This window comes from Ranitomeya imitator, chromosome 4 (genome assembly GCF_032444005.1).
Source record: "Ranitomeya imitator isolate aRanImi1 chromosome 4, aRanImi1.pri, whole genome shotgun sequence".
NCBI lineage: Eukaryota > Metazoa > Chordata > Amphibia > Anura > Dendrobatidae > Ranitomeya > Ranitomeya imitator.
In genome coordinates this window covers 384,723,476-384,736,922 of record NC_091285.1, presented here as the reverse complement: position 1 = coordinate 384,736,922, position 13,447 = coordinate 384,723,476, and the positions used below count along the sequence as shown (strand labels likewise).

Sequence of the window (13,447 nt, the reverse complement as noted above, 5' to 3'; positions counted from 1 at the left end):
CACTTGTAACCTGCTTATATGTTTATACTAGTTTATTTGGGCCTTTTATGTGATAGGGGTTTACTTACTTTTTCAACTGATCTTTTCCAATTTCTCAGGTTTCCACTTGAATAGGTCAAATGGTTCTGATCCTAAAAAATGTAAATAAGTTAGCCCATAAACATATTCAGCACTGATTTAAAGATTTTTCACAGACTAAAGGGATTAGCTCAGCACAGTTATTTTCCTTAGGGTACTACTGGCCTTTGATGTCAGATGTTGCAATTTTAGATGTAGTGCCTGGTTCCTCAGATCTCTGGCAAGTTACCAGGCCTTTAGGCTTGAAAAAGCCATGTGAATGGAGATGACTTTTTCCTTCTTTATGTATATCTAGTGTAAATGCATAATTTCATAAAGAGTAACTAAACCGTTATAACTTTTTTATTATATTTGAGGGCCTCTTAATTTCAAGCAGATCGGTGGGAGTCCGCTTACACAACGTCCTATAAGAGAACTGCACACTGATCATGTTATAATTGACAGCCCATCCACATTACCAATTTTGTTTGGGAAACGCTGCCATAAAGAAGTAGATGTCACAGAAGGAAAATTTAGCTTGAAATGGGTAATTTCTTAAACTCAGTCTGGGAAAACATTTTTTGTTTTAGTTTTGGCAGTTATGTGAAATAAAAAATTAAAAGGCTTGTCCATTACTAAGAAATTGTTGATCGATCCAATGCTTATAGGCAACTATTCCAGAATACATTTTAATCCACTTGGAGACGACAGAACATGTTATATTACTCTGTTAACACACGAAACGGAGCCATGCTTTCATATGGCAAAACTAGCCAGTCAGCCACCGATGATGCAGAAGGGGCCAGTTTAGGGGCTTGTTTGCATGAATGTGTCAGATCTGAATTACTCAGTCCCAGCAGCTGTTTTCAGAATATGAAATCATTAGGCTATAACCCAGCTGACAATACATTATCACTGAGCTACATCACAGCTTTCAGAACATATCGACACTGAGCCATAACCAAGCCTTCATAGTCACACCAGCAGGGTCAGAGTGCCTCATCACTGAGATGGAACGCGTTTCCAATTTCTGGGGTCAGTAAGTGTAGATTGATTCCTTATTTTTATTGAGTGAACATTTTTACATAATTGCACAGCAATTACTATAATTTACTGTATTTGACTGCCATGATGGGACTGTTCTCTGGTCAAGTCTTTACCATGCGCTATGACAATGTTAATCCACCCTAAGGGTATGTGCCCACGATCAGGAATTGCTGCGGTTTTGACGCTGCATATTTATGCATCATCAAAACCACAGTGGCCAGATGTTACAGCATAGTGGATGGAATTTCTAGAAATCCCATGTCCACTATACGTCCATAGTCTCCTACGGAACACCTGTGGAAACTGACATGCAGCACATCTTTCAAGACCGCAGCATGTCAATTTCTCTAGCGTCTCCGCAACAGCAATTTAATCAATAGAATGTATTAGATGGGGTAAATCCGCACGGTTCAGTGAACTCATGCGGATTTACCTGCTTTCAGTAAATGGCAGCGCTTTGGACGCAGTGAACGCACGCTTCGTCCAAAGAGCTGCTACTTCCGAATTGTGGGCACACATGGTTACTTATTGCTTGCGAATACATTAAAATTCGTGCAATGATTGAGCGGAGCTATCTTCCATCAAGTTTCCAAGTTGCCTACTGTATATCTGGTGGCTGAGAACACGTTTGGCAAATCTGTGTAATACCATTACCACTGTCTACATAAGGAGATTTTTTTCATACAAATCTATATTACTATTGTGGTCTTGTTCTTTAAATATGTCAAATATGTAAAACAATGACATTTTTGCAGCATAAAATGGTATTTTAAGCAAGAGAAAAAAAATGAACAGTTTAGCTGCACCCTATGAAAATGTATTGATACATAATGGTAGACTAATTTAATTTAAAGTAACATTTTAGCAGAAAAAAACTAAACATTTTTCTTTAAATTTCAAGTCTCATTCTTAAAAAATTCTACGAAGCACCTGTGGGTTCAAGATGCTTAACAAAACTGTAGAATCCACATTTTGGAAAGTAGATCCCTCAAGGGGTCTACTTTCCAAAATGTTGTCTTCTTGTGGGATGTTTTTGCTGTCTTGTCACCTTTGGGACTTTGCAAATGTAATACGGCATCCACAATCTATTTCAGTCAAATTTGTACTCTAAAAATCGAATATGTGGTATCACTGTATTTGGGAGAAAATGTTTAGCAAATTATAGGGTTTATTTTCTCCTATTACACCTGTTAGGCTGCCGTCACACTAGCAGTATTTGGTCAGTATTTTACATCAGTATGTGTAAGCCAAAACCAGGAGTGGGTGATAAATACAGAAGATGTTTCTATTATACTTTTCCTCTATTTGTTCCACTCCTGGTTTTGGCTTACAAATACTGATGTAAAATACTGACCAAATACTGCTAGTGTGACGGCAGCCTTAGAGGCACATGTCAGCTGTTCAAAACAGCTGACATGTGCAGGGAAAGATGTGGGCTTAGCGCCGGAGCGCACCTCAAATGGAGGGATTCCGACATGGGCGTATTATTACACTCAATGTCGAAAAGGGGTTAAAGGAGAAACTTCTGTCATTACTGGCGCCTACTGCTCCTATAAAATCCCTTTTTAATCATTTCTTGACTGACAGTCAAATTGATAGTTCTTGTTGGCTGATCAACAGTGTGTTAACATTTATGCTGTTTTAAGGATCTGTCTATCACGTACCTATCTATCTATCTAGCTATCTTGTATCTATCTATCTATCTATCTATCTATCTATCTATCTATCTATCATGTATCTATCTATCCATTTATATCTATTTTTCTTTCTCATAATTGTTAAAAATTACCAATAAAACATCATCCCAACATCACAAAGTGGATCACAGGATCTTTTGAGAAATATATATTGTTCATATCTGCTGTAATTGATCTCTTCTGTGTATCTCTCAATATTACAGTATGGGTGTGTGACATTATTATTCGCTACTGCCATGTTTTCATACCTTCCTGCATGTGCAATTTTTAAAAAGCACTTTTGTTTTTTATTTTTTCCACCCCTTCTTCCAAGAGCTATAACACTTTTTATATTCCTCTTGACAGTGGCGTATCAAGGATTTTGTTATGGGTCTTCAGATTGAAGGTTTGAAATGATACCATTTACTTTATCATGTAGTGTACTAAAAATGTAAGAAAAATTCCAAGTGTGGTGAAATGGTAAAAAAACCAAATCTCAATGATTTTTCTGTGGTTTTTTTTTTTACGTCATGCATTGTGCAGTAAAAATGACCTGACCACATGATTCTTCAATCTCCACATCAGTATCAGACCTACGATACCAAACTTGTATAGTTTTTTTATTGCTTGTCTTGTTTTTTTTATTTAGGTAGTGAAAATATTGGGAAATTTGTATAAAAAAAGTACTTTTTTGCCATTTTCTTTGACTCGTAACTTTTTTTTCTATCTTTTAATTTTCTTTTTATTGAAGTTTTAATTTTTACAAACAAGTAGAGTATCAAGAACTTCGAATGAACATATCAAAGTACAAAAGAACATGTGTCAAGTTAGAGTTATAAACTCAGGCCAACTGACAGTGATAAGCATATATACTTTTAAAGAAAATGAGTCCAACATCTCATATAGAATGAGAGGGTATAGGGGGAAACAGAGAGAGAGATAGAGGAAAAGAGAGGAGGGGAGGGGATAGGGGGGGTTAGGTTAGGATGACACCTTGGGGATTGAATGGTTTATGGTTCTATTGCAGAGTAAAAAGAATTTTGGGTCCTAAATTAGATCCATGAATTCCAAGTGTTATAGAAATTATCAGTGGTATGGTTCACTCTTGCAGCTACTTCTTCTATGTGGAACAGTTGCTCAATTTTAGAGCAAAGCTGGCTGGAGGTGGGTATGTTCTTATGTTCCAGTGTTCCGGAATTAAAGATTTCCCAGCCGCTATAATAAACTGAGCCATCTTGGAGGCGTTCTTTTCATTTGGCCAAAGAGGAAAGTTTAAAAAGACATTTTCCGGTTTCAGAGTTGTCCGTTTTCCTAAGACCTTATATATAATAGAATTAATCTCACTCCAAATTGGAGTAAGCTTCGAGCAGGACCACCACATGTGTATGTAGGAGCCATCCGTTACTTTACATCTCCAACAGTTCGTGGTTATATTGCGATGCCACCTCTCGGTGAGCTTGGGCGTTATATACCATCTGGAGATAATTTTATACGAATTTTCCTGAATCCGCACACATGTAGATGGGCCATGCGAGTTTCTATATATATATTTTATTTGTGTTTCAGAGAAGGAGGTACCTATGTCTTTTTCCCATCCAGCTAGATAAGCACGTTTCAGTGGTGTATCTATGCTAATTAGTGATTGATATATTATTGAAAGGATTCGGTTAGGGATTTTCGTTCTTGCACATAAGGTTTCAAAAGGGGTTAGAGATCTATTAGTGTCAATCAACCGATATTTTTGGTGAAAGAGATAGAGTTTGCTATGCTGCAAGAACGTTAGACCCGAGAGTCCAGGTATTTTGTTTAAGTCTTGTAAGGATAGTAGAACTCCATCCTTAAACAACTGTTCTATTGGTAAATGTGTAGCGGTAATGGGAAGTGAGTCTAAGAGATCTGAGATTTTAGTCAGTGGAGATAGGGGTGGGGCTACGGTCATGCCTAGTTTCTCCCAAATTTTAATTGTGGCTACTGTGTGTACATTTGTTATTTTGTATGAGAACAGATCCTTGTTTTGTCCAAGCAGAATGGAGCGCAAAGGGAGAGGGGACATTGCTTCTTCTATGTTTAACCATTGTTTATCATCCGATTTTCTAATCCAATAGATCATTCTTGTTATATGTGTTGCTTGGTAATATTTTACAATATCCGGGGCACCCATTCCTCCCAAGTCTTTCGGCAGTGTAAGGGTCTTAATGCGTGGTTTACTTTTTTGCCAAATATAGCTGAAAAATAAGGAGTGTACTTTGGACAGGTAAGAAAGGGGAATTTGGATTGGGAGCATATTAAAGATATAAAAGAAATTTTGGTATTATTAAGCTTTTTAATATGTTTTTCCTTCCTATCCAAGACAGGAATTGTGTCTTTCCAGGAACGGAGTAGTGAGGTTGTGGTCACTAATTGATTAAATATAAGAGCAAAGAGATCTTTGTCAGATGCACATAGCTGTATGCCTAGGTTTGTTAGACTTTTTCGTCTGCCAGGGAAAGAGAAATGCAGATTTAAGGTTATTTACTACCTTGATTGGTAATCCTAAATTTAGTAATTCAGATTTTGTTTTGTTTATTTTGAAATTAGATAGTTTGCTATAGATCTCCATAATATTCATTATGGCTGGAATGCTTTTTAAGGGTTTAGAAATTATTAATAGTAAGTCGTCTGCAAATGCCGCAGATTTATAATGTATGCCTTTAATTTGCAAACCTTCTATATTAGTGCATTGTTGAATGGCCTGCAGAAGTGGCTCTAATGACAGTACAAAGAGTAAAGGAGATAACGGACAACCCTATCTTGTACCGTTGAGAATCTGAAAAGAGTCTGTAAGGGCCCCATTTAATCTAATTCTAGCTGTGGGTTCCGAGTACATTGCCATTATTGCAGTTGTGGTTGATAGGGGAAAGCCAAATTTTGATAAAGTTTCCTGCAGAAACGTCCAGTCAACCCTATCAAATGCTTTTTCAGCATCTATACCCATTAGCGCCAATGGTATTTTCTTCAGCTTCGCGTATTGCATCAAGTGCAGTACTTTATATGTGTTGTCTTTCCCCACTTTTTTTTTCTATCATTTGAGCTGTGTGAGGTCTTGACTTTTTTTATTGATTACATTTTTGTCACATACGTTATTTAACACTTTTTACTGTATTTTCTTTTTCTAGAAAATGGCAATCTTGCCTTTTCTTTTTTTTCTTTACAGAGTTTATTGTAGGGGTTAATAAATTATATATTTAATAGATCAGGCTTTTACAGAAGCGGCAATATCAAATACGCCTTTATATATATTTTTTTAATTTTTGTTTTTTAATGGAGAAAAGGGGGTTAGAATTATTATATTTTATTTTATATTTTTAAAAGCTTTTTACGTTTTACTTTACTAATTAGTAAGAACCATAATTTCTTCACTTGTTCTGTGTATTGTATACCACAATATTGCAGTATATGTAGAAAATGTCATTCTCACATGAAGAAAGAGGACGAAGATGGCAGCTATGAGTCCACTCCATACATGAGGCGCTGGCATAGGACATACTATTATGCCCTATGTCGGGAAGGAGATAATAGACTTGATACATTTAATTTTGTATGTAAATATATCTTGTTTTTCATCCACTTTTTGAATGTTATTAATTTATTGAGTGGTTTTATCTTTTAATAAACTATTACATTTTCATTATTGGTTATATCAAGTATTTATGATATATCGCATGGATTGGTTCTGATTATTTTTTATTGATACTACACACGGTACAAACATAAAAACATGAATTATCTATTCTGGGAAAAATATAGTGTATTCACATTAGGTTCCTAATAAACCTCATTCAGCCTTGCAAAGCACATCCTGCTAAAATATCAAGAATATTTCCAGGAAACCTTGTTAGACTGGGATTACCTGGAGAGGCATTGATTCTGAAGACAAATACAAAGAATGCATGTGTTACTTTAGATTCCAATTACTATTGAATTAATTTAAGCAGTTCTGGATGCCCCCTGAAGATCTGTTTTCCTCCTACATTGCAAAATGATTTAAAAATGTTCTCCGTTTATTTATTTAAAGGGAACCTGTCAGCAGGATGTGCTCAGTAACCTACAGACAGTGTCAGGTTCGCGCCATTATACCGATTACAATGATACCTGGGTTGATGAAATCCATTTTTTAGTTGTATAATCTTCAGTTTTCAGTTAATGAGATTCTTGTGCTTCGGGGCGGCCTGTGGTGGGGTCATTGGGGACTTTCATATGGTTGTAACATGCCTCCTATTTTACATGGCGCATATAATATGGTTGGGGAAAAAAATCACATTCATCATGCAGGCGCTGTAGCATGATAAGGTGGAAAATATGCTTGTTTTCTCATAGACATTCATTAGAAGCGTTAAATTCACTAAGAACATGTAGATTTAACTGCGTGATTAGAAAGCAGCGTTTTGGAGGCAGTGAAAATAAGCTGCTCCGAAACAATGCTATTACTGTTTGTGAGCACGTAGCCTAAAGGTACCGTCACACATAACGATATCGTTAACGATATCGTTGCTTTTTGTGACGTAGCAACGATATCGTTAAGGAAATCGTTATGTGTGACAGCGACCAACGATCAGGCCCCTGCTGGGAGATCGTTGGTCACTGAGGAAAGTCCAGAACTTTATTTTGTTGCTGGATCTCCCGCTGACATCGCTGGATCGGCGTGTGTGACGCTGATTCAGCGATGTCTTCACTGGTAACCAGGGTAAACATCGGGTTACTAAGCGCAGGGCCGCGCTTAGTAACCCGATGTTTACCCTGGTTACCAGCGTAAACGTTAAAAAAACAAACACTACATACTTACCTTCAGCTGTCTGTCCCCGGCGCTGTGCTTCTCTGCACTCCTCCTGCATCCTGTGTCAGCGCCGGCCAGCCGGAAAGCACAGCGGTGATGTCACCGCTGTGCTTTCCGGCTGACCGGCGCTGACAGTGCAGAGGAAAGCACAGCGCCGGAGGACAGACAGCGGAAGGTAAGTATGTAGTGTTTGTTTTTTTAACATTTACGCTGGTAACCATGGTAAACATCGGGTTACTAAGTGCGGCCCTGCGCTCAGTAACCCGATGTTTACCCTGGTTATCGGGGACCTCGGGATCGTTGGTCGCTGGAGAGCTGTCTGTGTGACAGCTCTCCAGCGACCAAACAGCGACGCTGCAGCGATCGGCATCGTTGTCGGTATCGCTGCAGCGTCGCTGAGTGTGAAGGTACCTTACGACGCTGCATTTTTTACACAGGGTAAGGGGTGTAGACTGGACTGTCGCGTTCCTACCGTTGAAGACACCAATTGTTTTGTGTGTACTGTGTCTTGCATTTTTTGTGTATATTTTCGTTACATATTGCACTTCATGTTAATAGTAAATTTAGGTCAATATTTTTTGTGAAAAATATCAGAATTTTGGCAAAAATTATGCAACAAGTTTTTCACACCTGGATTTGGGGATCCTCTGCCATTCTTACTTGCAGATCCTCTCCAGTTCCGTCAGGTGGGATGGTGAACATTGGTGGACAGCCATTTTCAGGTCTCTCCAGAGATGCTCAATTGGGTTTAGGTCAGGGCTGTGGCTGGGCCAGTCAAGAATGGTCACAGAGTTGTTCTGAAGCCACTCCTTTGTTATTTTAGCTGTGTGCTTAGGGTCATTGTCTTGTTGGAAGGTGAACCTTCGGCCAAGTATGGGGTCCAGAGCACTCTGGAAGAGGTTTTGATCCAGGATATCTCTGTACTTGGCCTGCATTCATGCTTCCTTCAATGACAACCAGTCATCCTGTCCCTGCAGCTGAAAAACACCCCCATAGCATTATGCTGCCACCACCATGTTTCACTGTTGGGATTGTATTGGGCAGGTGATGAGCAGTGCCTGGTTTTCTCCACACATACCGCTTAAAATTATAACCAAAAAGGTCTATATTCGTCTCATCAGACCAGAGAATCTTATTTCTCATAGTCTGGGAGTCCTTCATGTGTTTTTTAGCAAACTCTATGTGGGCTTTCATATGTCTTGCACTGAGGAGAGGCTTCCGTCAGGCCACTCTGCCATAAAAGCCTGACTGGTGGAGGGCTGCAATGATAGTTGATTTGGTGGAACTATCTCCCATCTCCCTAATGCATCTCTGGAGCTCAGCCACAGTGATCTTGGGGTTCTTTATCTCTCTCACCAAGGCTCTTCTCCCACAATTGCTCAGTTTGGCTGGATGGCCAGGTCTAGGAAGACTTCTGGTGGTCCCAAACTTCTTCCATTTAAGGATTATGGAGGCCTCTGTTCTGTTAAGAACCTTGAGTACTGCAGAAATTCTGTTGTAACCCTGGCCAGATCTGTGCCTTGCCACAATTCTGTCTCTGAGCTCCTTGGCCAGTTCCTTTGACCTCATGATTCTCATTTGGTCTGACATGCACTGTGAGCTGTGAGGTCTTATATAGACAGTGTTTTTGCCTGAATTTTTGGCCTGCATGTTTTTGACTGATTTGAATGAGGTCAATGGTGAAAAACGATGTGAAAACAACACAAAAAATTGACGCTGCAGATTATTTTCTGCACCAAATCTACAAGTCGAAAATAGTCAATGTGTGCATTACACTTCAGGTTTCTCATTAAGTTTGCTGGCATCAGTATTGCTTCAGGTTTTGCTAGCAAATCTGCATGGCAGAATCGCACCACATCTGCAACATGTGCAAAAGGCCAAAAAGTTAAAGAGGACACATTTCCTTTGTATTTTAGGCAAAAAAATTATATATTTTCATCTTTTACATTTTAAAAATTACATGCACGAGGACACACATCAAAATATTGCTCAATGAATGGAAAATTGAAATAAAGCATTACAAATTTATATCACGTTGTAATTTTATTTGTACAGCTTTAATAGTACAAAAATGTAGAATTAATTTAGAAAATAAATTGTTTAAAAAAATGTTTAATTATTTACTGCAGTATACTTTTCACATATGATGTATTACTTATATATTCATGTGACCAAATAATCTTAGTAAAAAATGGCAATTACAGTTAGCTCAGTTCAGTCCAGATAATGATCTACCTGGAAGCTAATTTACCGTTTCTCTGTTTTCCTCAGGATCAAGCATGAGAACATCGTTGCCTTGGAAGATATCTATGAGAGCCCTAGTCATTTGTATCTGGTCATGCAGCTGTGAGTAGTCATTAATTACAAGTTTCAAGCATTGTTCCCTGCTGGTCCCACAAATTCCTTCCATAATGGCTCTCATACAGAGGTACCATTTGATAAACATGTACTGTGTTGGTGTCATAGCCTGTAGGTATAATTTGCAATGTTACTATGACGACCAAAGTGTTTTATATCACGTTTGATTATAGAGATAATTAGCAGATATAATTGCATGTTTTTGTCTTGAGATGCATGACTTTTAACCACTTCGAAAGCAGTACATTGAGACGGGCTCCTACAAAGTCTATAGCTCTGGAAAGGAAACTACAGCACATAAATCAATGCTACAGTGCTGGATAACTCCTTACCCACCAAATATTAGGCTTTTCCCTAGAAAAATCTACATTTTGTTTTCATAGGGACTGTATAGAATCTTCCTTATGAAATAAAAATTGATTCAAAATGTTTTTCAGTGTTTTAAATAAATAACTACCGTAGTTAATAACTTGGTAAAAACCTTTAGTACTGTTTGAGTTTCCAACCTTCCTCTCCTTCAGTCGAAAAAAGCACCCCAAATGTTTGCATCACAGCAAAATTGCGTAAAGGGGTTGTCAAGTTAAACCAGGTCATCACTTATCCATAGGATGGTGGATAACGTGTTGATCACTAGGGGAGCAACCGCTAGGACCCGATCAGCAGAACGGGGAATTTTTATTCCACCAACGTGACATGTATATGCCTGTTACAAAATGGCACGGCAGGTTGAACGCCCAATATGGGGCAGCCAGAAAAAGCTGAGTGCAGCTATTTACAGCCCCAAAAGAAATAAATAGTGAAGTGGCCAAGCAGCCAACATACCACACAGTTTTGTAACAGGGTTCAAAGTTGGGGATAAAAATTATTTTCTGTGTTGATTCCTGCTGGTCACAGCAGTCGAATCCTCACCGGTCATCAAGGTATCACCTATCCTGACCATGGGGCCTCTCAGTCTGGCTTCTCCATTTCAATGGTTTCTACATCCTGAGGGTGCAGATTCAGTGACTACAACTGTATCTGTTTTTGGCTCCCTGCACCACCATTCAGTCTCAAAATGGGGGTGGGGTGCTGAAACTGTGTTGTGTTGGATTGTGTTTTGGGGATGGTACTATGAGGAATAATAAGGTGCTTCATGCTTTTTTGAGGTGGGAATGTGGGAGCCATCATACTGTGTGGTGGGGCAATGGGAGCACCACACTGTATAGTTGGTAGTGGGGGCATCATACTATATGGGTGGCTGTGGAAGTCATAATACTGTGTGGGGGTAGTTATACTGTGTGGCCTGGTTGTGGGGGGGACATCTTAATATTTGTGGAAGATATCATATTGTGTGGAAGACATCATATTGTGTGGGGGACATCATATTGGGGGGGGGGGGGCTGTGGGTTCCATCATTCTGTATGTGGGATTTCACTGTGAGGGTCTCAAAATGTGTGTGGGAGAGCTTTAGAGACATCATACTGTGTTGTGGGCACTGTGGGAGCATCATGCGTTGCTGGCTGCACTGTGTGGTCATCATTCTGTGCATGTGGAGGTACTGTGGGGGAACATTTTGTGGGAGAATTCACTGTGGGGGTATCATTCTGGGTTTTGGGAGAGCATATTTGGGGGCATCATACTATATGCAAGGGATATTCTAGTAGGTTAGAGCCCTAAAGGGCTTCAGTTTCAGCAAAATTACTATGTACATGCTGCAATACCTATCCCTCTCCTTGTCTTAACAAATTGGAGGTATGCACCTATGCTCTTTAACCCTTCCTTCTTTGCTGAATGTTTTTTGGGTTGTGGAGGGCAATTAAGACTAATAGGGCCCCATTATTTCTATGTATGCCCTGGCTATGGGCATAAACTCATATTTGGAAAATAGGTTTAATGGTTTTTCTCTATTTTTTTTTATTAAAGGGAACCTGTCACCACCAAAATCGAAGTTGAGCTAAGCCCACCAGCATCAGGGGCTTATCTACAGCATTCTGTAATGTTGTAGATAAGACCCCGATGTATCCTGAGAAAAAGAGGTTAGATTATACTCACCCAGGGACGGTCCCGCTGCAGTCCGATCTGATGGGCGTCGCGGTCTGGTCCGGGGCCTCCCATCTCCTTACGATGACGTCCTCTTCTTGTCTTCACGCTGCAGCTCCGGCGCAGGTGTACTTAGTCTGCCCTGTTTAGGGCAGAGCAAAGTACTGCAAGTTGCAGGCGCCGGGCCTCTCTGACCTTTCCCAGCGCCTACACACTGCAGTACTTTGCTCTGTCCTCATCAGGGAAGACAAAGTAAGCCTGCGCCGGAGCCGCAGCGTGAAGACAAGAAGACGTCATCGTAAGAAGATGGGGGGCCCCGGACCGGACCGCGACGCCCATCAGAACGGACTGCAGCGGGACCGCCCGCCCAGGTGAGTATAATCTAACCTCTTTTTCTCATCTTTCAGGATACATCGGGGGCTTATCTACAACATTACAGAATGCCGTAGATAAGCCCCTGATGCTGGTGGGCTTAGCTCAAGTTCGATTTTGGGGGTGACAGGTTCCCTTTAAATATTCAAAGGCTTCCTGGTGGTTCAGGAATACTTTCTGATAAAAAAAAAACTGGAGTACATAGGTGTAACATTAGACAAAAAGTTTTATTTAGAATCAATTAAAAATATATTGCATGTTATATATTGCATGTTATATATTGCATGTTAGAGAAAAAAAGCACACTCAGAAGATATTAGAGAAACAGTAAAAAAGATAATTTGATAGCTGCTGTTGAACCCACAGCAACTGCTGTATATAAGTAATTAGTAATAAAGGGAGCCTGTCACCATATTTAGACTTAAAACTAGCCATATAACCTTGTAGGAGATGAAGCATCAATACAAATCTTTAAATCTGTACCTCCATTGCCCCTAAAAAAACAACTGAATGCCTCTGTGCCCCATTCCACCCACTTATTTAGATTACACCAATTCCCTTTATGTGAATTGACAGTGATGGCTTACACTGAGCCAGGCCAGCGCTCTCTGAAGATAAACCTTTGTTCGCTGATCACTATCACTTCGATGTAAAGGTACCGTCACACTAGACGATATCGCTAGCGATCCCTGACGTTGCAGCGTCCTGGCTAGCGATATCGTCCAGTGTGACAGGCAGCAGCGATCAGGCCCCTGCTGTGATATCGCTGGTCGGGGCAGAAAGGCCAGAACTTTGTTTCGTCGCTGGACGTCCCGCTGACATCGCTGAATCGGCGTGTGTGACGCCGATTCAGCGATGTCTTCGCTGGTAACCAGGGTAAACATCGGGTTACTAAGCGCAGGGCCGCGCTTAGTAACCCGATGTTTACCCTGGTTACCATCGTTAAAGTAAAAAAAACAACCACTACATACTTACCTACCGCTGTCTGTCCCCGGCGCTGGGCTTCTCTGCTCTGGCTGTGAGCGCCGGGCAGCCGGAAAGCAGAGCGGTGACGACAGCGGTAGGTAAGTATGTAGTGGTTGTTTTTTTTACTTTAACGATGGTA

At 40.0% G+C, this 13,447-nt stretch overlaps 1 protein-coding gene across 2 annotated transcripts in view; it reads left to right on the top strand.

Annotated features, from left to right (window-relative positions):
- The window catches only part of CAMK1D (calcium/calmodulin dependent protein kinase ID), a 431,917-nt gene that overhangs the window by 305,294 nt on the left and 113,176 nt on the right, over nucleotides 1-13,447 (top strand). For both annotated transcript variants that reach the window (XM_069765212.1, XM_069765213.1), the window contains exon 3: nucleotides 9,865-9,939. In XM_069765212.1, the coding sequence (XP_069621313.1) occupies nucleotides 9,865-9,939 (75 nt within the window). The remainder of the gene's footprint in view (nucleotides 1-9,864; nucleotides 9,940-13,447) is intronic.